We start from the raw sequence: 22,337 nt of genomic DNA, 5'->3' as shown, positions 1-22,337 counted from the left end.
GATGTGAACCAAAATAGATCTCCGAAGGTTTGAAGGGTACGAAGTAGATGTACTTGTGATATATGTCTTGTAGGTCGTTGTCTAGTGAGCATAATGCGAGTAAGTATCTCTTAACTCTCTATCTAGTTCGATGCAAGTATACCAAATGCAAGTCACCCCTGATGTCTGAATATCTGGATCTCGACCGACCCGAGGTTGTTGAGCATTTGATATGTTTTTATGTGGAGTTGATGGAAGAGGAAGGGGAAGGGGAAGGGGAAGGGGAAGGGGAAGGGGAAGGGGAAGGGGAAGGGGAAGGAGAAGTGAAAGGATTTGTTGGGTCTTGCTGCACTCCTGAAATTCTGAGACAATAATGGGATTTTTGATATTGATATTGATATACAAGAAAGAGTACATTACTCGACTCGTACATGAATGATAACATGATAACATTTTGGCGGTCAATCATCTCTCCTTCGCTCTAAAACAAGGGTCCAGCGGGTTCAACGGTTCATAGACATATATACATACTACATACTACATACATGTTGACTACTTTTGCGCATACACCATCACTCTTCGAGACATTTCATTATACTACTTGCTGTCTAGTTTTACCACTTTCACCACGTCTACCAACTCTACTCTACCTAGTACCATTTGCACATTTATTCATGAAACACAACAATCAATCGATCACTCAATCAATCCACACTTAAGCTCCCACTCACTCCAGAGTGATATCAAGACATCAGACATCAGACATCGAAACATCGGAACATCAAAACATCAAAACATCAAAACATCAAATTCTAAAGAGATCCAGATCCATCTACCAATTACCTACATCAAGACTATACCATGTGTTACTACTACTGACAATCCAATCTCAATCTCAATTTAATTCATCATCATCATCATCACAACTCTCCTCATTCCCATTGGAGGAAGACATTTGGCCATTGACCATCTTCGGTCCTTGAGAAAACGCATTCCTACCCTACCTACTACCTTCAACTACCTACCACTCTCCCCCTTAAAATACATGAAGATGTCTACACAAGATTCATCCGGTGGAGGTTATATTGAACAGGTAACTACTGTTACCAGTTCTATCGCAGGTTACCTCAAATTTCCTGTCCTTGTGTCTTCGGTACATTTTTCTTCACACAATTCCAATCCATTTCATCTTTTCTCGAGAGAAAAGATACTCTGAAGAATATTTGGTGGTCAACTTGGCCACGCTTGTTTTTCATTCATCGTCCTCGTACTTACCAATAATTGCAGGGTATAACTTTTTTACTAAGTTCTCTTCTCTACTTCAAGCAAAAGTATATTTTTTTTCTCTCCACTCTACAAACCCCTTCATCTTTTCTTCCTTTTCTTTCATTCTTTTATCTTCACATCACACACACCACACACCACATCGCGCACCCATTCACAACTTCCTGAAACGATGTTACCATTCCATAAAATACTGATCAATATGTTTCCTCAACCCTCAGGTCCTTGATTTATCCAAGTTCCATCCCAAATGCGGCCCGCACCGAAGTTCCACGACCCTCACAATTCGGCATCTCGGATTTCGAGGAGTTGATGATCCCTACACCTGATGGGGAAAAGCTTTCAGCCTTCTACATTCGAGCACCGCTGACGAGGAAAAGAAAGAATGTCACGATCCTCATGTTTCACGGCAATGCCGGAAATATTGGCCATCGAATACCCATTGCGAGACGATTCATAAACATTGTAGGATGTAGTGTCTTGATGTTGGAATACCGGGGTTATGGTCTCTCTACTGGATCACCGGACGAGAAGGGTCTCATGATAGATGCTCAGACTGGCTTCGACTATCTTCGCAAGAGAGCAGAGACGAGAGATAACGATATTGTCGTCTACGGTCAAAGTCTTGGAGGTGCGGTATCAATACAACTGGTAGCAAAAAATCAACACGACGAAAGATTAGTGGGCCTAGTTTTGGAAAATACTTTTCTATCCATGAGAAAGTTGATTCCATCGTACGATTGCATCCACCACACAGCTATTTTCAAATACTAACACGTCGTAGTGTTATTCCACCAGCCAGGTATCTCGCCTATCTGTGCCATCAAGTCTGGCCATCAGACACATATCTACCCACCATTACCGAAGTCCCAATTCTCTTCATTAGCGGTCTCCTGGATGAAATTGTCCCGTACGTCTTCTTCTTTTCCTTTCTATCTCCCATACACCATCCTTTAGAATGATGACCCAATTTCCATCCACAAAACATGACCTCCCTTCTGGGACCAGATTACACAATACGAGAACTTTTTGTCTGACTAGCTCAACCCAAACCCATAACAATAACGCAAAACTATTTTTTCTATGCCTTTTCACTAACTCCCTCATCACAGACCTAGCCACATGCGCCGTCTCTTCGAGATCTGCCAATCCCCCACCAAAGTATGGAAGCCCCTCCCGAGCGGTGATCACAATTCGAGTGTGGTTGAGATTGGGTATTTCGAAGCCGTCGCCGATTTCGTCGGGAACCTAGACACAAAACATGGTTAATCCCATAACCCCATACCAGGGAGCACGATCCAGCATTCGAATGTTTCTAGCATGTTTCACGTTGCGCTTCAACACAAAATTAATATAGCATTTGGCGAGGCGTTTGGTGCATTTCGGATACTCCTTTTGATCAAGCGAGACCTAGACCTAGACCTTCACTTCATTTCTACTTGAGATGTCCGTATGAGCGATGGATGAATCTCTATGAAAAAAATTCTTTTTTAGAATGGGGAGGATTCGATGCAAGAGTAAGAAGAACAAGATTTACATGAATTTTATTACGAGATTCTATATTATGATAGGTACGGAGAGACGCAGTCAAGAACAATGCAACGCGCTTCCGAGAAGCCGTCCTTGCATCGTCCTACGAGTACATTCCTTCTACGCTTGATGTTCTATTGTTCATACAGTAAGACGTGTCACGCGAATCATGCACTTAATCATAGCCTAATCAAAGATTGTTTTTTTAAAAGAATTCTCATATTTTCATTCCACACCACTTCTGATATCATTCCTCACAGCCCATTCCTAGAATTTTGGCCAGTATGATTTCATTTCCCTCTGCCCATTCATTTCCTACCCTTACTACTCTCCTCTCTTACGCAACTCAATGCATCGAGTGCACATCCGCATCTCCGCTTTCTTAGATGAGAAGAAAGGAAGAAAAAAAAATGAAAATTTCCTACACTGACAATTCAATAACTCCTTCACACATACATAATGACCCTCGGGTATCCATCCATTCATCTTTCCATTCATCCCGCGCCTTTCATCTTCCTTAACGCTTTGCCTTTTCTTCGAAAAAGAAAAAAGCGATTCATCCCCTTTCTCGTCTCTCTGTCCCAAACCCCAAACCAAACAAATGACAAAAAAAAGTTTCCTATCTGAGCATAAGAATTCAAGTCCATATCCTCCATTTTCTCCTCTCATCTCCCCATACGTTTTCCTTCCCCTTATCATCCAGCCTATGTTCTGTTGTCCTCTTTCCTCTTTCCTCTTTCTCACACGCTCTTGCTCACCTGGTATATTTAACAACTAAACTAAAATTAAGACTAACTCCAACAAACCAGAGACATCATCACCTCATGCATACAATCATGAGTTCTGCGAAAATCCCTTTCAGCTATATTAACAACCAAAACCTGCGGCCCAAACATTTGGAAATTTTCGAAAAAGGAAAGAAAAAAGAAAATACGCTGCATATGTGGTTCCATTCCATCCTTCATAAAGAATCGCTCCATAATAGACACTCTAAAAACAATCTCATCGAAATTAGAGATCAAAAGAGAAAAGGAAAATAAAGGAAAAAGTCAAATGAATGAATGAATAACTCAGGCTTATCTGAACGCCTATCCCTAAATCAAGAACGCCCCTCCTTTCCATCCAGACCCGAATTGTGTATGCCAGGAACTAGCTGTAGTCGGGCAAAACAAATAAAATGATCCAATAGAATCATGTCCTATCATCAAGCTTGAATTTATGACACCACCCTCTTTACGCCGATAGCCCTCGTAAATTGTTGCTTTTCTGTGGAAAATCATTTCGGAAAACAAGTACAGATAAGAGTGCTTCAACGCCAAATCAAGAATGTGTTGTTGCTAGAAGAACCGAAAAAAAAAGGAATAGTACACGTTGGAAGGGGTAGATGTTGGCTCATCAATCCATGGCGAGACGAGCAAAGTGCTTACTCCAGATCCAGCCGACTTGATCAGAGCCATCATCTTGATTTTTAGCCAACCAGAGCTCGCCCTTCTCACCGATGACATCAAAAATCTAAGAATCAGTTAGCTTATGACGAGAAATGCCAGATTCAATTGTTAACTTACTTCACCGGGCGAGTAGGTTAGATAAGGGTAACCAGCTTCAGTCTTAGTTGCTGCAATATTAAATTCAAATAAGCTTGCTGCCAGGTAGATGACGTTGTACCGACTTCCATGGGCACGATCCATTGAGGAGGCTCTCGAGGATCGAACGCTATCTTCGGGGCCATCAGGTAAAGGCATTGCCGAATGGAAAATGCCTGAGAACGGGCGTTGATCGCGAAGAGGACCATCTACCATGTATGACGCAGATGCTTGAGTGGAACTTGATTCCCTACGGTGTCCCAGGTCTGTGCTAATTCTTGCTACGCCACCATTATCCGAAGTAATGCTACGTGATGTTGATGGTCTGGTAGAACCATAAAGACGAGGGGCATTTGCATCTGGTGTCGCAGGAGAGCCCGAGCCAGCACGAGAATGTCCTACAGAGTAAGCTGCTGGTTGATATGGTGCATGCGCTGGGAAGCCAGGACCATTTGCCATGATTGGCGAGAATGAAAATTGTCCACTATGTCGCTTTGCAAAATCTGGAGTCGGTAGACATGGAGATGTATCATGTGGAGCTGCCAAGGACAGAAGTCGTGGACGAGCGGACGAATCAGATAGTCGACCTTTTGTTTTTATCGATTCGTTATCTTTGATGCTGGTAACGGGGGTCGAATCTAATCTGTCCAAAAAGCAATCGACCTCGAGTGTGCCATTGATGAGGCGAAGCTCTTGGGTTTGTGCGAGCACATACTTGTAATCCCGCTCGAATGATTGTAAAATGTCATTCTCATTCATTGGTATTTGGTTAGCATCCAACACAGTCTTGACCTTCTCTTGCCAGATGTAGTACCAAGCTGTTTGACTGAAGATAAGTTTGGCAAGTATTGTTTGTCCTACCTGCGCCGTCAATACTGAGAGCCGGGGCATATCCGTCTTCAACGTTTCATTCAGAGCATCGTACTCTTTGGCTAGCAATTGAAGCTTTTCGTCAGGCTTCTTGCCGTTGGCTTTGACAGCCATCAGCTTTTCATAATCTACGCGCCTTTTCGCACGTTTCTTCATGAATTCAGTAGGCCCAGAATACAACCGAATCACAGCTTCGATTGGCTCAATGACTTCCTTTCGGATCTGTCCCACCTGTTTTATATTAGCATGATAAAGTTCTAGATCATAGAAAAATGCTTACATGGCTTTCCAAAGCAACACTCCCCATATCTCTCATGGAAAGGTTAAACTGAGTCCATCGAGCTTCCATTTCTGGGTGTGAAGAAGGGCTATGTCGCATGATTATTTCCATGGCAGAAAGAAATCTAAGAAAATCGTTGACCCAAGTAGCGACCTGTCGAGTATAGTATTCAACATCACGCATGACTACTTGCAGTCGTAGGTAATCATGACCAAACTTTTCATGCAACTTGACAAAAACTTCATCGTCATGGGGCCGAACCACGTTAGAAGTCAGCTTCTCTGATCGTCGTCCAAATGCCTTGGCGATTCCAAGGCGGACTTCTGATTCCTTGCGTTTTCGACCAACAATCTTCCCAACGACTGAAATACGCTCCTTGAGCTTGTCAATAGTCTGCAATAAATTCAATGTTTCTCGAGCTGCAATCGAAAGAGCGTTGAAATCTGGGTGATCTTCAGCTGTATGTCTCACGAGGTTGTCGATCAATAGTTGGTATCGAGTGACCCGCTGGACTGGTTTAACCATCAGAGCGTCGAGATCCCAAGCAGCCGTTAAATCCTTTGCGACATTGTTGCATTCGATAAGCCACACAGTAACCGCAGGGTCTGCTGACAAGATCCTCAAGCGATCTGCTGCCAGTTCGCTGTTTTTCAAAAATCCTGTGTAGACCTCCTGCATCCTCCTGAGATGTTTGCCAAAGGTATAACCAATATAGGTCTTTCGGTCCCTTTCGTCATTGAAATCGTTGGATTCTGGAGGATCTGAGCTACTGTCGTTTGGACCCAGCGATGCAGGGGTATTGGCTGCAGTAGTAGTTGTGGATGTAGCTCTACTTTGTCTGGCGCGAGCTTTGGAAGTGTACACAGCTGCCCCAGCTTTCTTAAGGTCATCCAGCAGAGATGTTGAAAAAGCTATAATCTCATCCGTATTTCTGAAGATGGTTTTGATATCACCAAAATCCAATTTTGGGCATGCTTCTGCTGTACCTTTGTAGATTTCCTCAACTACATTCATGTCTTTCAGATAAGCGGACTCTGTATCAATTATTTCCTCGATAATCTTTCTCCGAGTGAATAGGCGTGCGCTTTTTTTCTTGGCAATTGCTTGCTCTTCCTCTGTGAGAGGTAACAGGGGAGCTTTAGGGGCGGGGTAGCCATTGCTTAAAGATACATCTTCCCGAGATATTTGCATGCTTGATCTAGGAGTGGAAATGGAAGGTGTAGAAAGTGAAGGCCGCGGCGAAACCAAGTCGTCGCTTGGGCGTCTGGATTCAGTATGTTGGCTAGTAGTGTTTTGGCTGATTTGATCGGTGCCCGATTGTGGACGACTATCTTGCATGGCAGGAGGAGGGGGTGTACGAGTAGGAGGACCTAATTTAGCAATTGCATCTTTCCAAGAGTTGTGCTCTGAAACTAGTGGAGGAGTGAGGTTAGACCATGCCGGGACAGTTGGAACGCTATAGATGGTGTCCGGGTCGAATCCAAGGCCGAATCCGTTGTGGGATGTCAATGGAGGTAGCTCGAGCCTAGAAGAATTCATGGAACTTGTGTCCTCTATCGGCCTCAGTGGCCCAGGAGAAGGAGGCAATTTGGGAGGTGGTGTGGGAGCTTTCTGCAGTTCAGGAAGCGAGATATTCGTGTTTATCCACCTCTGATTCTCGTCTTGGGGGGCTGGATCATCTGTTGTGGCAACTGAGAAATCGGTCCAGCCAGAATGTCGGTTTTCACGATGGTAGGCGTCAGATGTAAGATATAATTCTCGATTCTGGTCATAAGATGGTCCGTACAAGTCTTCTTGTTCACTCGTATTTCCGGTGTTTCCCGCGCCAACGTCATCAGAACTTTCATACTCGATATCTGTGGGAGTGTACAAATCCGGTTGTCTATTGTTCTCTAATGGCGATAGGGACTCGGCGAGGGCGGTACGCAAAGCCGGTAATTCTAGCCTGGAGCCTTCCCCGGAAATTGTATCTGATTCTAAGTGTAACTGGGATCTCTCCGTGTCTTCTTCGATCCTGATGGGAATATCTACCAGCTGCTGAGAATTCTCATCGTATAAACCCAAACCGGTAGGCTGAGCAATACCATGTTCGATACTCGCAGGAGCAGCTACTTCGAAGTCCATGTGATGCATGGAGTCCGAATTGAAAATTTCTGATACCAATGTCTTCGCGCTTGGAAGCTCTGTAACAGTGACTTTGGCTTGCTCATCATAGGTGATGACATTTGATGGACTTTCAGAGGCTTCTGATGTCAAATCATGATCAATGGACTCTGGTAATGCTTCACTAAAATCCTCCTTCGGAGTATATCCTATTGAAGTGGCCTCGATAGAAATTCCTAAAGAGTCTGCTGCAATCTTTGCTCGATCCTCAGGAGTCACATCATCTACTTTAAGTACTTGAGCAGGCACTGCAACTGGATCCGCAAGCTTTATAGACGGGATACGAGCAAGGCGAGCACCTTCTGTCTGCGCTTCATTCTCAATAAAAGTCGTGGCAGAAATATTTGAAATTGCGGACATTGGTACATCCTCTTCAATAAATGCTCCAGGCATGCCGTTAGTGACACCCAAAGTTGGCGAATCTTGATCCATGGCAATCTGATGCTCAACGGGTGGCGGGGAAATTTGTGGGTCGAAGCTTGTCAGGATCTGTAATGATTCGGGCCCTAGTGATGGCATATCTGATATCTGGTCTCCATTCGTAGAAGCATTCGCATGTTCGGTACTGGAGCTTTCGTCACCGTTTGTGGCTTGAGGACTATGTTCGTTGGCATGGTGCGTGTGAGATGCTCGAATCTTCTGCTGTTCAGATTCATGGATTGACTTAGTATATGCGCGTGTAATTTGTGCCCGCCGTGCTGCATAGTTAACTGGTTCTGTCGTTATTGTCTTACGTCCTTTCGTCTCAGAAGTTCCGCCAGCTTTAGTCACTTTAGTCCCAGCTCTTGTGTCATGTGGCGATGCCGATCCATCCACTGCCTTTTGTCTTGAACTAGCGGTTGTTGCTGCAGAAACAGGTTGCCGAGGACGTGAACTTCGTAGAGGCGGGGAGTTTTTTGCGGGCGGTGCGGAAATATAAGCTTTCAAGCTACCACTGCTCGAGACTTTGTCTGGGCTACGTGTCTTGGCACGGCTGTTAGGAGGCACAGAACGAGTTGCTGATGTCATCGAGCGTCCCGCAGGACTCCATGGTCGATGTTCTCGAGGAAGCTTTCCATGGAGCGGGCGTTTGCCGGTCAGAGGAGAACTAGCACGCGTTGATGGAGAACTTGATCTATCTGACTGAGTACTCGAGCGTTTGAGCGCAATAGGGAGTCGAGATGACAGCTTTGTTGGCTGAAGTTCGGGTCCACCCTCAGCTTCTACATGAGAAGAATCCGGCGCAATGCTTGGACCTGAATCCTTGGCATTGACTGGGGATTCTGGTAATAGAAAAGAAGAGCGGTTGACATTGTGCATAGTATTTACCTTGGTATCTGCAAAGTCACTATGGGCACGATTGTGACCTGATCTTCGCGGCTTGTTTGGTTCTACGTCGCCGAGCGACGGCGTTACTCCCAAATACCAGGCTGTTGGCGAAGTTGGAGATATATCAGCATCCGTATGACTACGTTGCTCAGTAAAGATGGCCGAAGGTAGCCCTGATTCAGATGTCCTTCTTGTAGCCGTCGGTATACCGTAACCCGCTTCGAATGTGCCTTGACCTAAAGTTGAAATCTCTCCAAACAGAGGACGCTTCTCCGGCACCGCAGGTGGTGGTTGAGGTTGAGATGATGGCGAAAGATTATTCATTGACTTCGAAGTTGAACTGGCTTTGGTACTTGGTGTGTTCCTCGTACGCATGCTGCGGGCGGAACCCAAAGAAGCATTACTTGAATGTTGGTCCTCCGTCGCAAATCTTGGCCGTTGCATTGCTCTTGTACTGGATGAAGGCGATTTAACTCTCGTTGATCTCGGCTCCCTCGTAGTATTACTTGCCCTCAATGACGAACTCGTAGTTATAGGTCCTGGGTTACTAGCCACGCGGGCAGTGTGTGGATTCGATCGATCTCTCATGTATCCGGAACTGATCCCAGCACTATCTTTTGTTCGTCCCACTGGTTTCCGCGGCATAGGAAGGGACTGATCATTGTTTTGATCAAAGCGCTTCAAGAGATCCTTTACACTTGGTTTTTGTGATGCTTTGCCATATCCATTGACTATTGGTTTGGTTGATTGCTTTTGATTGCTTTCAACATGCGATAGATTTGAGCCGGAGGGTGGTCGCGTTGTAGTTCTTGAGGTAGAAGGAGTTTGTATTGGTGGACTGCTGATATTACTTGATCGCATTGTGGAGGAAGCCGGTCTAACATCTGATGTTGTAGCAGTCATATCTAATAATTGATCTGGCGGGCTGTTTGTCTGTGGAAGAGGTTGATAATCTCGGTAGAAGTCATCTGGTTCACCACCATCATCAGAAGTATTCATGTAACCATTCGTGTTGGTAGTTTGTAATTGTAGATTCGAGGTCGTAAGAAGAGGGAGCTTAGGTGGGTGAGGGGGGGCCGGATCGAAGTCAAATCTGTGGGAAAAGTGAGGAGATTCGCAAGTGGTAGAAGAAGGTATTTGCCGGTGTTGTGAAGTCAAATCCGACGAGTACTGGGATTGAGATTGAGATTGGGCTGGGGACTGAGCTTCTGACTGGGCAAAAGACCTAGAATAAAAATTCTGGTCATCTTGAAATCCATCCTCCATTGTGCCTCAACATCTGTTGAAGCTCGTGCTCTAATTGTGAGCGATGATAATGCTGTGATTGTTTATTGATGATCCATACAATTGTGGCAGAAGTTGAATGGCCCTTGGAATACTTGTAGCTGATTCGATGGATTTGATTTGAGCAACAAACCTTATCCTTGAGCTCTGGGCGCACGAGGGAGAAAATTGAATGTTTGTGGCCGTAGGTTGGACGGAAGAATCATAGGACAAGAGTTGGGTATACTTTCAGTATAATGCGGGAGAGAAAGTTAGAGACGGTAAAAGGTAGCGTGGTTTTGTTATGCAATTGGATGTAATTGAATGGAGCGCAACCAATTGTTATGGGTTAGAGGTTTACCGGTAGTAGTCGGGGGTTAGATAGCTTTAATGGGTTTTCTCCACACAGTCTGTGAAGTTGTTGCTTTTCGAGTTTTAAGAGGGTGAAAGGGCGAGAGGGTGTGTGTGAGAGGGTGTGTGTGTGAGAGAGTGTGTGTGAGAGAGAAGGATTAAGTGCGAGTGGTGGTGCAATAAAAGACGAAAAGGTTACTACTACTACGTATACCTAGTATGTATGATAACTTTGAGGTGATCTACTAGGTAGGTAGTAGGTCGTAAGTATTTCTACCCGACCATATGAAAGGTACAAAAGCACAATACTGGTAAAGTAATGTCCAGGTGTATGTAATGTAGTGTATGTAGTGTGGTGTGGTATGGTATGGTGTGGTGTAGTGTATTGTGTATATCTTCAGCAAATGACAGTGACAAGGTAATCAATCGAAATCATCATACATATCAGCCATTGAGGCAATTATGGCCGACTATGGTCAACTATGGTCAACTAATACCGGGTTCGGAAGAATCTCCTTCATGGGACAGGTGGAAAAGCTCAGGGATAATAATGAATTTCATTGAGTCAAGGAAAGTTTTTTGCACAGTTTCCAGTTTCAACTTTCACGGTCATGGATGAATTTTGATTGATCACGACTGGGTATCTAATAAGGTATCCTTCTGCCGCTGCCGTTTGTTTCGTGTTTCCCTTCCAAAGTTTCCTGGCACTATATATACTGTCTGGTATTGGCTGCCATTGCTTGTGATACCTTTGATTTTTGGCCTGTACTTCCATTCCAATTTTATTGTATACACAACCATAATATATATCGAATACTTGTGACAAATCAACAGTGTGAGTGAAGGTTTTAGATTGTATGCTTTGCCATCTATTCTACTCATTAGACACTAGACGAAGAAGCAAATGGTCCGTCTCCTTCAGCCACTCCATCTATATTGAATCATCCATAGCATTATTACCATTATCGCCTCAAACCTTGACACTGAAAGAAAAAAAGCAAATTTCAATATTGATAGTGACTACAAGTCTCTGACTCGGTGACTGGGAGTTCACAGGTCTATTGTGCTTCAAAGTTTGACAATCAGTCAAGCCTGACTCTAAAATAGTATCTCGATGTCTAGGTAGGTAGATGAACTAGGTAAACAAACACCTAAAGAAAGAATTTGATTGTCAGAACCCTTGAAGGTTTGCTTCATCTTGGATTTGACATCGCAAAGTCTTACTTCTAAGCCAGCAGTAGCCGAGCCTAAATCAATACCTATCATTCATTCATTCATTCATTGATCATGATCCCTTCTTCAAGCACCGCCTAGGGCCTACTAGGTACCTATAGTAGAAAAGAAGCCAAGGTTTGTGTATGAGCACCAATTCGGTACTTCATTTCATCTTCCACTGGATGCCCTTTTCATGTCTCTTGTTTGGTTGTGTTATACTGGCTCGAGGCTGTTCTCCTATCAATATCACATCAAAGTCTTATCGCTTATCGATATCCTCGATTCTAGATTCAATATCAACATTCAACCAATAAATGGCTGGATTCCTACCTACCTAGGTATAGTTGGTATTTGTTAAAGATCCGTGCCTCCGGACTTTCTTTTCCTTTTCTCTGTTCCGACTTTGTCTTGCTCAATATAATTGAAACAACTCCTTACTTTTTCATAATCATCGATACCCCTTACTTCATATACCTATTTATAAATTGAAACTTCAATCATATGTCGTGTTTGTTCTCGTATTCGTTGTGAAAGGAAGGAATACTTTGTTATTGACTTTCCAAAATTAAAGTCAATAATGCCATCTGATCTACAGCCTCGTAACTCTGACAAGGCTGCATGGAACAGGCTGCATAGAACTAACCTAGCAGTCTTCCATCGATCTTGCTTGAAGATCGACATCACACCTATGGGTCATCATCTGGGTCATCATTGTCCATCACAGACAGCCCAACGCTAAGACAATCCACTTAGGAAATACTACCTAGTGTGCTTTACCCAAGATCAAGAATCAACAAAAGAAATTGCTTAAACATGGCTAGAAAGAGAAAGAGAAGTCATGCTGTCACAGGAACTGATACGGATAATGGCACTGGCCTTACAGATCTCAATAAGCGTCAAAAGGCCTCTGGAGATGCCCACAGGAAGGATCCTCCGGTAAAGCAAACTTTGTTGGCCAAATACTACCCCAACGTCTTATGTCTTCGTGATTATTTACTATCAAAGCTTCCAGTATCCTCCAAGGTTAGGAGAAAGAAGTTGTTGTCAGTGGGCCACAAGCTTTCAACAAATGTTGAAGATCAAGGAGATGATCATGAGGAAGATGATGATCACTTGTTAGGTGACTTTCTTGATGGCACGTTGATAGGTGTGTCATTGAATCATGAGCTTTCTCAAGAAAATAGGTTGAAAGAGTGGGTTTCTTTCTCACAGAAAGGAGACATTTCTGTGTCAACTATTGCAAATTCAAGTGGTAATGATGTTTACTCTCAATCGGAGGTGGGTGTTTATCAATAATCTTTCTTCCGGAATGTTCTCGTCTCGGACTACTAACATCTCAGCAGATTGTTGATTTTGCTATTTGGTTACTGTTTTCAAAGTCAAAACCATCAAATGGAAGACTTCAACACTTACTTTGTCAAGGATATCGTAAAGATATCAGTTCTCATTCTGTCAATAGGGATGAAAACTTTAGAACTTCTATTCCAGGAGCCAATTCAATGTATCCCAATAGTCATGTGACAGCTATGAAAGCCTGGCCATGGCCTCATGTTCTTGCTCTGCTAGGGAAAGCTGGAGAACATGTCATGTGTGATTTGATTCTTGATTGTGGTGTTTTTGTTCAAATAGAAAATGCACATGGTAGCTATTACCAACTCAGTGGTCGGTTTCAATTGTGTCTGGTCTGTTTGATCTTGACTGACTACTACAAACAGGTCAGCCTTTAAGTGAACTCTCGCCTATCACAACTGCAAAAATCCCTGGAAAATTATCTGAGACAGACAGCCCTTCAAGCAAAAGGCAGCAACCAGTTATCTTACATAATCCAGCGGAAATCAATTTTGTAAGAAATCGGATGCTTTACGCAAAAGCTGCTTTGAATGCAAAGGGTGAGGTTCAATTTGGTTTTAGGCACATCCGTAGGTCACTCTCGAGCTAGCAGCTTGGATTCACATTGATTGATTGTTCTGCGCAGATGTTTTGAACAGATTTCCATGTCAAGTCAATGATGGAAGTGGTGCCATGCTTAGTCGTCGACGGCCTGAGGAAAACGTCACTCAGATTCTAATGTACATATTCCCCATGCAATTCGGCCTTCACAATGTCTTTACTTCGGAAGTTGACAATCGAGAGACTGTTCAGCCATTCAAAGATTACACTTTACGTGAAGAAGAAATTGATTCCATATATCCTGACGCAAAGGCCATCAAAATTCCCAAAAGACTCCGTGGAAAACCCAGGGATCTGGTCAAAAAATTCCAAATCCTGCACTCGAGGTGCTCATACAATAGCTTGTTAGAATACTATTGCCCGGTCAGTCTCCAAATTGAAATTCAGTGGCTTCTATTAACACTTGCAGAATCGAAAGAATCAAGATGGCAGCGTAGAGGACACGAAAGAAAAGGGTTCTTCTAATTCGACGTCATTCGAAAGCCAATCCTCTGGGAAAAGCCGCGTCTCCAACACATTTTTATCGAGCGTCCCCTCAATTCCAGCCCAAAAATCAACTTTGATGGACCATGCAAGTTCTAGTGCTGACGTATCTGCTTTCTGTCATGCCGTGCTTCGAAATATCGTACCGCGCGAATTCTGGGGCACAGGAGATGTGCAAGTACATAACCAGGGCATCTTCCAAAAGAATGTGGATAACTTTATTAGACTAAGAAGGTTTGAGGCTTTGTCACTCCACGAAGTTACTCAGGGATTCAAGGTAAAATTTCTGTCATAGTCAGATTTCATTTTGTTAATGTTCAACAGATTGCCGAGATTGAATGGTTGGGCGCACCAAATACCTCGAACCAAAAATTGTCACTAACTGATTTCAATAAACGACGTGAAATTTTTCTTGAATTTGTATACTATTTATTTGATTCAGTTCTTATCCCCTTGGTTCGTTCGAACTTTCATGTCACTGAGTCGAATATTCATCGTCAGCGACTCTTCTTCTTTCGTCATGATGTTTGGAAATCTGTGGCTGAGCCTGCTCTGGCTTCATTGAAGTCAAAAATGTTCGAGGAAGTGAAATTGGGAGAGGCCCAGCAGATACTTGGTTCGCGAGCCTTAGGCTTTAGTCAGATGCGACTGATACCTAAGGAGACTGGCGTGCGGCCAATTATGAATCTAAGAAGAAGAGCAATGCGGAAAGGTGATAAGCGTATGCTAGGTGCCAGTATTAATAGTGTGTTGGCGCCTGTTCACAATGTACTCACCTTCGAGAAGGTAAGCGTCATTTATAGTCCGGCTTTTTTTTTTGGCAAAATCTAACATCTGTAGGTAAGCAACATAGGTCGCCTTGGATCAACTCTTTTCTCTGTCGGCGATTTATATCAAAAGGTCAAATCCTTTAAAGCGGCTCTAAACTCATCAACAAAACCTCTCTACTTTGCCAAAGTTGATGTCCAGGCAGCATTCGATACCATTCCTCAAGCAGCAGTCATCAAACTCATGACCACCGTTCCTTCCGAATCAGAGTACAGGTTCGCAAGACATGTTGAGATCCGACCTACAGAAGCCTATGCCACCGACCCTAATGCGCCAAATAAACCCATCAGAAGATGGAAATCACACGCCAAATCCCTTCATCATCTGGACAATTTCGATGAGGATCTCGAAAACGATATAGCCATTGGCAAGAAGAACACTGTTTTTGTTGAAAATATTGTCAACCAAATCCGTGATACTGACTCTCTTCTTCAAATTTTGACCCAACACATTTCACAAAACATGGTTAAGATTGGCAAGAAATTCTACCGCCAAAAAGAAGGAATTCCACAGGGTTCAGTCCTTTCCTCTTTACTTTGTAATTACTTCTATGCCGATCTCGAAACCAAGCATCTATCTTTTCTACAACCTGGGGAAAGTCTGCTGCTGAGATTGATTGATGATTTCTTGCTTATAACACTCAATCCTGCACATGCGAAACGCTTCTTGAAAATAATGCACGATGGCATACCAGAGTATGGAGTAGGTGTAAATTCGGACAAGACACTTACCAATTTCGAGGTGATGATTAACGGTAAGAAAATCAAGAGGGTGGTGGGTGAGAAAATGTTTCCTTATTGTGGTAATTTGGTGGACATGAAGACTTTGAATATTGCAAGAGATAGGGACAGGAGGAAAGATTTAGGTGAGTTTATTTTGATCCGGTCTGGTTTCTCGTTGAACGTATCACTATGATGGAGCTCGATACTAAACATTGAGAAGTAATACAAGATTCGCTCACAGTCGAATATTCAAGAATCCCGGGGAAGACATTCCATCGGAAAGTTCTCAGTAAGTTTCATTTTCTGATCTCATTTTTCACAAAACCAGAACGTCATCACGTATGGGGATATAAACTGAAATAAAACCACTTTCCACCACATACGGCCATAGACTGAAGAGAATTGGGCATCCCGTCCGCTCTGCCATACACAAGCTTCAGATCGGTGGATTAGTAGTTGGGTGGGTGACCACCAGCGAATCCCCACTGTTGTATGTTTTTGACGTTTCATTCTTTTGCACTCCAGGAATTCTGGATATTCTTAAGAGTCTATCAATCTTCTTCTCAATACTTGTCTTGAATGCCGCCTTCGTTTTGCACCCTGCTTCCTCGCGCTCGCTTTCGCTCTCCACTTTCACACGAACTTCCAAAACACAATTAACACACCCATAGATTCCCTCACCCTCCAAACACACCCTATGTACCTCGACACTTCCCACAATTCCCTCTGTACGGTTCGCAAAAATATCTACACTTCTTATGCTGAAAGTGCAACAAAAATGATGGCATATATAAAATGTTTACCTGTTGCCAAAAAACCAAAAAGTGCATTGGTGATTAAGACAGTAGAGGATTTACTTAGATTAGGTTGGTGTTTAAGTAGACGGGGAAAGAAGCGCAGTGGAAAAGCTGGGGAGAAGGGAGGGGAACTGGATAAGGCTGAGCGTGAGGGTGGGGAAGAGGAGCAAAGTGGTAAGAAAGATCAATATGCAGGTTACAAATGCGAGATTTCGAAAAGGGAGATGAGGAGGTGGGGATTAGGCGCTTTTTTGGGAGCGATGAGGAAGAGGCAGAGTGGGTATGTAGGGGTTGTCGAGTGGTTGGAAAGGGAGTTGCGAAAGTTGTGATGGGGGTGGTGAGGGGAGATGTCCTTGAATTAGAGGAGAAGGGGAAGGGTACTGCGTGGGTTTGTTCGATGAATAGGTTGTTAGATGGGCAGGGGGAGGGGGCGTCGTTTGAATCATGGAGGTGTTTGTATTCGTACTTGTACTTTTAGTGTATCATCACTATCGATCCATTTCGTGCAATCGATCTGAGCACGTATAGATAGACATATAGACAGAGAATCAACACATGATCTCATCATATATTCATTACGCTATGAGAGAGATGCAATCTTAAGATATGCACCCTCTTACCTCTTATGCAAATTTTAAATTGAGATTGTATTCAGCGTTTATCTATACTATACTGAAATAGGTACGTTAGCTGTGTGTATGTTACTACTTGGCAATTGACACTTCTTGCGATTCGAGATAGGGGGGCAGGGACATGTAACAGGGAGAAGAAGAGGAGAGGAAAAAAAGAGAGAACACTCTTTCTCTCTTTATCTACCGGAAGCGAGGTCCAAGATTTCTTTTGACTTCATTTTGATAACTGTATTTACATTGTTGATTTTGTCTAGGTGATGGCTAATAACAATACCTGTTTATGCCTACCTAGTACATGAGGGAGCAAGGGAGCAGGGGAATATTGAATGAAGTAAATCACACTAAACACTACCAAGTTATAGGAAACCACCAAATACAAAAACAAACATTATTTATTGACTACTACACGGGCTTGTATCTACATATTTACATACACATGTATGAAACCGTAGGACCAAACCTTCCCAATCTCCATTCCCATTTCAATTTCCCACCGGAACAGATCCCATCATCTATTCATCTACCATCGTGCACAATTGCACCGTTGTCTTCCTAGTCTTCTCTTCCAGAATTCAGAATTTCTATATTCCGTCCCATTTCCCAAGTTATTGCACAATAAACAATCATCGTTACTCCGAACCCCCAAATCCATAATTTGCGTCCGGTTTTCCGACTCCTGCCAGTGGCTCCAGACTCCAAAACCCCGCAAAAATCCGGCAAATTACACATGGTTAAACCTTCCACACCCCTTAGCTCATTACTCCTACTTTTCCCACTCGCATACCCATTTTCAATACCTCGATACCAACATACCCACAATACGTTAAAAGTGATTAGTTCCTCCGATGCTCGTAATCAGAATGAGAGTTCGAATATTGCGCATGCGGATGTCCGTTACCATTACTGTGAAGATGTGACGGATTTCGCTGATTTGCATATTGCGCATGAGAGGAGCCGCTGCCGTTGCCATTACTATTGACGTGCGATGGTGCTGTTACTGGGAACTGCGATGGGGCCGCTGTTGAGCTTGAATACTGGGTATGCGATTGACCGTTGCCGTTGCTATTGCTGTTGATATGCGATGGAGTTGCCGATGTACTTCCATACTGCGCATGTGTAGGCATCACTCCGTATCCACCCGTGGCCCAACTTACATATGGCTGCTGTGATTGCATTCCCTGCATTGCTGTGGCGGCAGCTTGTTCATCCATAACCGGCACGCTACGATTCATGTATGGCTCCATCATCGGGGCCGAGACTTGTTGATTATGAGTAAAGCCGTCCGGTCCAACTTTCCAAGGAATACTGAAGTTATTCCCTAGAATCAAATCAAAGACGTTGTCGATATTGCTCTGCTGAGGATTTTCGAATTCAATGTCGATATCAGGGATGGCTTGAACATGAGACTGCATCTGCGTGGCGTCGTAATGTTGAGATTGTGCGGTAGTCACATGGTTATCGATTATGCCGACAATTTGAGCAAATTGGAAAGATACCTGTGTGAGCATAGCGAAGACTGGACAAAGACGAATGTTGTCCATCGCGTTCCTTATATCAAAGACTGCTTTCCTGCGAGAGATGTCTTCGCCATTGTCTGGCTCATCTTTCGCTAGGAACTCCAACGCGATTACGGCCACACTGTGATATACATAGTAAGGATCAATCCAGGTTACACCATTGAATTGGTTCAAAGTGATAAGTTGATGGATGAGTTTAAGAGCTTCTTTGGATGAAAGACCACATTGGTAACTCAATTCGTGTTCTTTTTCACCGAGATGGTTGGCGCGAACATGCTTCCCTTTTTTCCGCGCTACCTGCAGCATCGCTTTCCGTACCGCGTAAGGTCGAGTAACAAGCGACTGTACAAGATGGAACTGAAGATGAAGTAGATAAATCGCACGCGAGTGGGCACGTGAAATTCCATGAAGTCCGAGGCGAAGGTGTGGTGGCAAGCGGTCGCGCCAATCATTCAACTCCGAGATTAATCCACAGGCCTGAGTAATCCTGAGTTTCTCATCATCTGGGGATAAAATGACGTTAGAGGGATACATCCTCTTGCTAGTACGCGCCATTATCCTTGTCAAACGACACAACTCCTCGATATATGCCACAGGTACATGTGCACTGCCATCAAGAAGATCTTCGTTGGGATACCTAATGGTGACTTCCGTATCGTCGATAGAAGAGGGTCTGCCCAGTATCGTGCATGAATTCTGTTCGAGTACGTAAATTGTCCACCACACACGGCGGCGAACCTCTATTTCGCCTGGATCGAGATTTTTGTTGCCTCCTTCTCGGTGCATTCCAAGAGTCATAGCCATTCTTAAAACCGCACCTAGCATCGTCCAAGCTGCATTGCGTTCGGACATGTTATGTAAATACATATGCAAAAGGAGTAGAGCTTGAATATTGACTAGTGTACTGGTATATTGAAGTTGGGACACTCGCGACTGTACCCATACTTTATAATTGTGAATCATTTGCAGGTACAAATCATCCTGTGGCTCGATGATTTGAGCTCCAAGTACTAGAACCATGAGAATAGAACATAGCCACCCGGGCTCGAAATCTTGTACCTGATTACCAAGTTGGCTCCAGGTGCTCTCGTAGCGCTGCTCAAAAGAGCGACGTCTAAAAAGCATAAAATCTGGGTGAACATGGTCAAAGAAAGACCGAACCAAGACATCCGCGATTTCTCGAGCGGGTAGAAGCGAAGATAGAGGCTCTTTTTCCGAAGGATCTTTGCCTGGGACAAGCGGAAGCACGTGACGGCTTCTAGATACTTGAGAATCTCGTTCGAGATCTGCTGGTCCAGGGGCGGTGTGCTTTTCTTCGGCCGCCTTTGGCTCTAAACCTTTGCTCCATTTTGAAGTCGCGAAGTTTACCATCAACTTCATACTTGGATTGTTCGGTTCAAGAACTTGAGCATACGATCCTACCAGCGCACGAAGATTGAGGGCAAATCCAAAACTTGAAGAAGGTCCAATGAAATGTGATTGTCCCCCTGAGGGTGTGGGAACAAGTGTTTCCTGTGGTGAACTGGGTAAGGTTACAGATCTCTCTGTTGGCGTTGGCTCTTCTTTCAAAGTCCGTTGGCTACCGTCGGAATAAGCTGGTGACGATGACAATTCCTTTGGGACGTGTGCAAAAACTTCATCCATGCGTACGTCGCCCATAGTAAGATTGTCTCCTGTGAAGTCAGGCAACTCTATGCTATGCTCTGCAGCAATCTCGTATAGAACGTCGATATCACTTGTATTCTTATTGGGAAACATTCCTTTGACAATCGCATCCAGCACGCGATATCGCATACTAAGCGTTTCGACACTTCCATAGATTCGAGTCTTCCGGGGTAAGGTGAATTTACATTCTACACGGGCTTCCGCACAATTCTGGCAGGGAGCGTCTCCATGTTGTAGGCAACGCACTCTACGCTGTTTGCAACGATCGCAAGATTTCAGAGTTCTTTTTCGCAGGTGATCCGCAATACGCATCTTGCTAGACTTTTTCTTTTTGGATGAATCCATCTTCTATGCGCAGGAAGGGGAGGAGGGAAGAGTGAGATCTGACCCGCAAAATCCGGGGTGTCAAGGGATAGAGAGTCGTGTAGATTTTGATATGATGATCAATAATTTGTGAAAATAATGTATATGAAGGGTTATGATGAATTATGGAGATTTATGGATGAGGGTTTTGGATACAGGAATGAAGATGTATCAATTCATTTCGTTATGATTGTATGACTAGACAGGAACAATACAATCACTCGGATGAAGTGCAATTAGTGTACTAGTACGTGCTAGTACTACGTGCTAGGTAGTATCTGAATGCGATTGACTGATTGACAGATCTCAGATCTCGTGTGTGTGATATGGATTGAAATATAAATGGGGAAAGATACAATATGGACTAGATGGCTAGTATAAAGACGAAGGAAGGAGTATGAAGAGTTTAAATTTGGGTTAGGTAATAAGTAGGTACAAGGAAGGAATATTATGGTAATTAGAAAAGGGCAATGAAGTGACCAAGGATAAAAGAAATGTCTAGTAGGTTTATCATAGGTAGGTAGGTTGGTTGGTAGGTAGGTAGTGGGGAGAGGGAGGAGAGAAGTCGATGTTAGTTGCTGATGTTGATGCTGATGCTGATGCTGATGCTGACTTATCAACTTTTTTCATTAGCTTCTTTTTTTTTCTCGCCATCGTTTTGGGTCAGTGCCAGTGCCAGTGGGTGGTCATGTCATGTAGGTAAACATTAAAAAGTACCGGCACATACCTACCTAGGTACAGACAGACATCCATATGTCCCTTCCTACCTAGGAGCCTGGGTAGATATTCATTTCCCTTAACGAGGATTCGTTATATTTTACCAGTCCAAAAATGTTGGAAGACAGGTTCAATAAGCACTAGTGAGTAGAGACTATCTAGGTATACAGAGGCTCTATATGGACAATATCAACCGTCCGTCGCGTCGCGTGCGAGAGGTCAGAGTATAATAGGTAATTAGAGTTAATGATTTGTCGGTAGATGTAGGTATAAGTACCTGGTAGTATCTAAAACTCTCTACTCCGTGTCGATACCCTTGAAATTGTATATGTACCAAGGGTACCTAGGTAATCGCTCATTAGGTCTTCCTCTTATTTCCGAATACTAACGATACTATAATGTTGGACTTGGACTTGGACTTGGACTTGGACTTGGACTTGGACTTCAACCTGGACTTGGACTTGTACCGGTACTGTAAGGTTAACTTGTTTGTAACTTGTAAGACTTTCCTATGATCAACCCCCGGAAATGACCTAATCGGAACATTACCTTAGTATGAAAGTATACTACTGCAGACAGATGCGTAAAGTTGGAAGTTTGCTCCGAAGAGAATCAATAGGTTTCAATGACAGGTAGATCTTAAGCTACCATAAACTCAATCAAGTACTGCGATCTTACAAATTGCATAGTCCATATATCAAATGCATCCCCTCCTCGCCCCTCTAAGCTGCTCATCACAGTAGATCCCTAGTATTTAAGTCCTTAGTAGGTGTCATCCATCTCAACTTGGTAGTTCTTGACGAGGTGAAAGTCTGAAAAAAGCAAATCTAATACATG

At 43.6% G+C, this 22,337-nt stretch overlaps 4 protein-coding genes across 4 annotated transcripts; 2 read left to right on the top strand and 2 right to left on the bottom strand.

Moving 5' to 3' along the window:
- Positions 1-1,030: 1,030 nt before the first annotated feature.
- On the top strand, positions 1,031-2,532 carry EAE97_003242 (uncharacterized protein; the record flags this gene model as incomplete). The annotated part of the gene is made up of 5 exons (XM_038873754.1): positions 1,031-1,132; positions 1,267-1,310; positions 1,485-1,997; positions 2,048-2,173; positions 2,376-2,532. 5 exons carry the CDS (start codon positions 1,031-1,033, stop codon positions 2,530-2,532), a joined length of 942 nt encoding a protein of 313 aa, XP_038735617.1.
- A 469-nt stretch (positions 2,533-3,001) lies between these two features.
- Positions 3,002-10,546, bottom strand: EAE97_003241 (uncharacterized protein). The gene is made up of 3 exons (XM_038873753.1): positions 5,527-10,546; positions 4,359-5,477; positions 3,002-4,305 (listed from the first exon to the last, which is right to left on the bottom strand). Exons 1-3 carry the CDS (start codon positions 10,261-10,263, stop codon positions 4,189-4,191), a joined length of 5,973 nt encoding a protein of 1,990 aa, XP_038735616.1. The 5' UTR covers positions 10,264-10,546; the 3' UTR covers positions 3,002-4,188.
- Positions 10,547-12,639: 2,093 nt separating this feature from the next.
- EAE97_003240 (uncharacterized protein) lies at positions 12,640-16,935 on the top strand (the record flags this gene model as incomplete). Its single annotated transcript, XM_038873752.1, has 9 exons — positions 12,640-13,104; positions 13,170-13,488; positions 13,542-13,745; positions 13,802-14,139; positions 14,186-14,536; positions 14,584-15,045; positions 15,100-15,952; positions 16,030-16,098; positions 16,481-16,935. The coding sequence occupies 9 exons, from the start codon at positions 12,640-12,642 to the stop codon at positions 16,933-16,935; spliced, it is 3,516 nt and encodes a 1,171-aa protein (XP_038735615.1).
- Positions 16,936-18,071: 1,136 nt separating this feature from the next.
- EAE97_003239 (uncharacterized protein) lies at positions 18,072-20,765 on the bottom strand (the record flags this gene model as incomplete). The annotated part of the gene is made up of 1 exon (XM_038873751.1): positions 18,072-20,765. The coding sequence occupies one exon, from the start codon at positions 20,763-20,765 to the stop codon at positions 18,072-18,074; it is 2,694 nt and encodes an 897-aa protein (XP_038735614.1).
- Between the last annotated feature and the right edge of the window lie 1,572 nt (positions 20,766-22,337).

The sequence above is a fragment of the Botrytis byssoidea genome, assembly GCF_014898295.1.
Source record: "Botrytis byssoidea strain MUCL 94 chromosome Unknown BBYS_005, whole genome shotgun sequence".
NCBI lineage: Eukaryota > Fungi > Ascomycota > Leotiomycetes > Helotiales > Sclerotiniaceae > Botrytis > Botrytis byssoidea.
Note: the sequence above shows the minus strand (reverse complement) of the source record. Positions and strands in the feature narration are given on the sequence as shown.